Source organism: Merops nubicus, unplaced genomic scaffold (assembly GCF_000691845.1).
Source record: "Merops nubicus isolate BGI_N331 unplaced genomic scaffold, ASM69184v1 scaffold27485, whole genome shotgun sequence".
Taxonomy (NCBI): domain Eukaryota; kingdom Metazoa; phylum Chordata; class Aves; order Coraciiformes; family Meropidae; genus Merops; species Merops nubicus.
The window spans coordinates 1-1,189 of NW_008608019.1; the positions used below are offsets into that span (position 1 = coordinate 1).

At 65.2% G+C, this 1,189-nt stretch overlaps 1 protein-coding gene across 1 annotated transcript in view; it reads left to right on the forward strand.

The window, feature by feature from the left end:
• Positions 1-294: 294 nt before the first annotated feature.
• The window catches only part of LOC103772810 (AP-3 complex subunit beta-2-like), a 1,650-nt gene continuing 755 nt past the window's right edge, over positions 295-1,189 (forward strand). Inside the window, exons 1-2 of the mRNA XM_008940153.1 lie at positions 295-344; positions 912-1,010. Of these exons, the coding sequence (XP_008938401.1) occupies positions 295-344; positions 912-1,010 (149 nt within the window). The remainder of the gene's footprint in view (positions 345-911; positions 1,011-1,189) is intronic.

Below are 1,189 nucleotides of genomic sequence, written 5' to 3' on the forward strand. Positions count from 1 at the left end.
GAGTACTGCTTCAACCGACGGCCCTTCCCGGGGGACCCCCACATGGTGGCCGTCCAGATCCAGATCTCCAACAACACCGACGCCGAGGTGAAGAACCTGCGGGTCAGTGAGCCCAAGCCACTCTCGGGCATGCGGATCCAGGAGTTCCCCGAGATCGGTACAGCGTGGCACGGCACACAGGCGTGAGGCGGAAGGGGACGGGGACGAGGGTTGGCTGGTGGAGAGGATGTGGGACATGGTGGCAACGCTGTGGTTTCAGAGCTCCTGGCGCCCGGTGACACGGCCAACGTGGTGATGGGCATTGACTTCTGCGACTCCACCCAGGCGGCCAACTTCCAGCTGTGGTGAGCACCCCGGCACTGGGCATGACACTGATGGGTGTCCCAGGGGTAGGGCAAGAGGGATGGACACCAAAATTCCCCCAAGGGACATGGAGCGGCAGAGAGCAGGTGACGGCAGGATGAGGTGTGAGGTACACCAGGGGATGGGGGACAGCAGGACAAGGGATGGGGTGCCCCGGGGGACAGCAGGACAGAGGACAGGATGCACCAGGGGATGGAGGATGGCAAGAGAGAGCATGGGGTGCCCCAGGGGACATGGGGACAGTGGGACAGGGTCTATCCAGGGGGTGGGAGACAGCAGGACAAGCACTGAGGTCCTTCCAGGGGAGGGGCAACGCTGGGATTGGCACAGGGTGGTCAGGGGCTCCCTGAAGGGGACGAAGAGGTGGCAGCAGCTCCAGGCCAAGCCTGATGGGTTCCTCCGGTTCCCAAGGCCTTTTGTGCCTCAGTTTCCCTCCAGCCACCCCCTGCCCGGGGCAGGGGTGGGAAGCATGCAGCTGTGGCGGTGGGGGGTGGGTGGGCATTTTGAGCATGTGCCCCCCACCGACCTCCTACTCCGTGTCTCTCCAGCACCCACACACGCCACTTCTACGTCTCCATCCAGCCGCCCGTGGGCGAGCTCATGGCCCCCGTCTTCATGAGTGAGAACGAGTTCAAGAAGGAGCAGGGTGAGTGGGGGGCAGGGATGGGGTGAGGGTGGCACGCAGGCACCCAACGCTCACCCCCCACCCCCATTTTGTCCCCTGTGCCGCCCTTGCCGTGGCCCCAGAGCATCTCGCACAGCCGGGCGAGGGTAAGTGGCCCCTAGACTAGCTCCGCTGCCCTCAGCCCCCCACCCCCACCCCCGA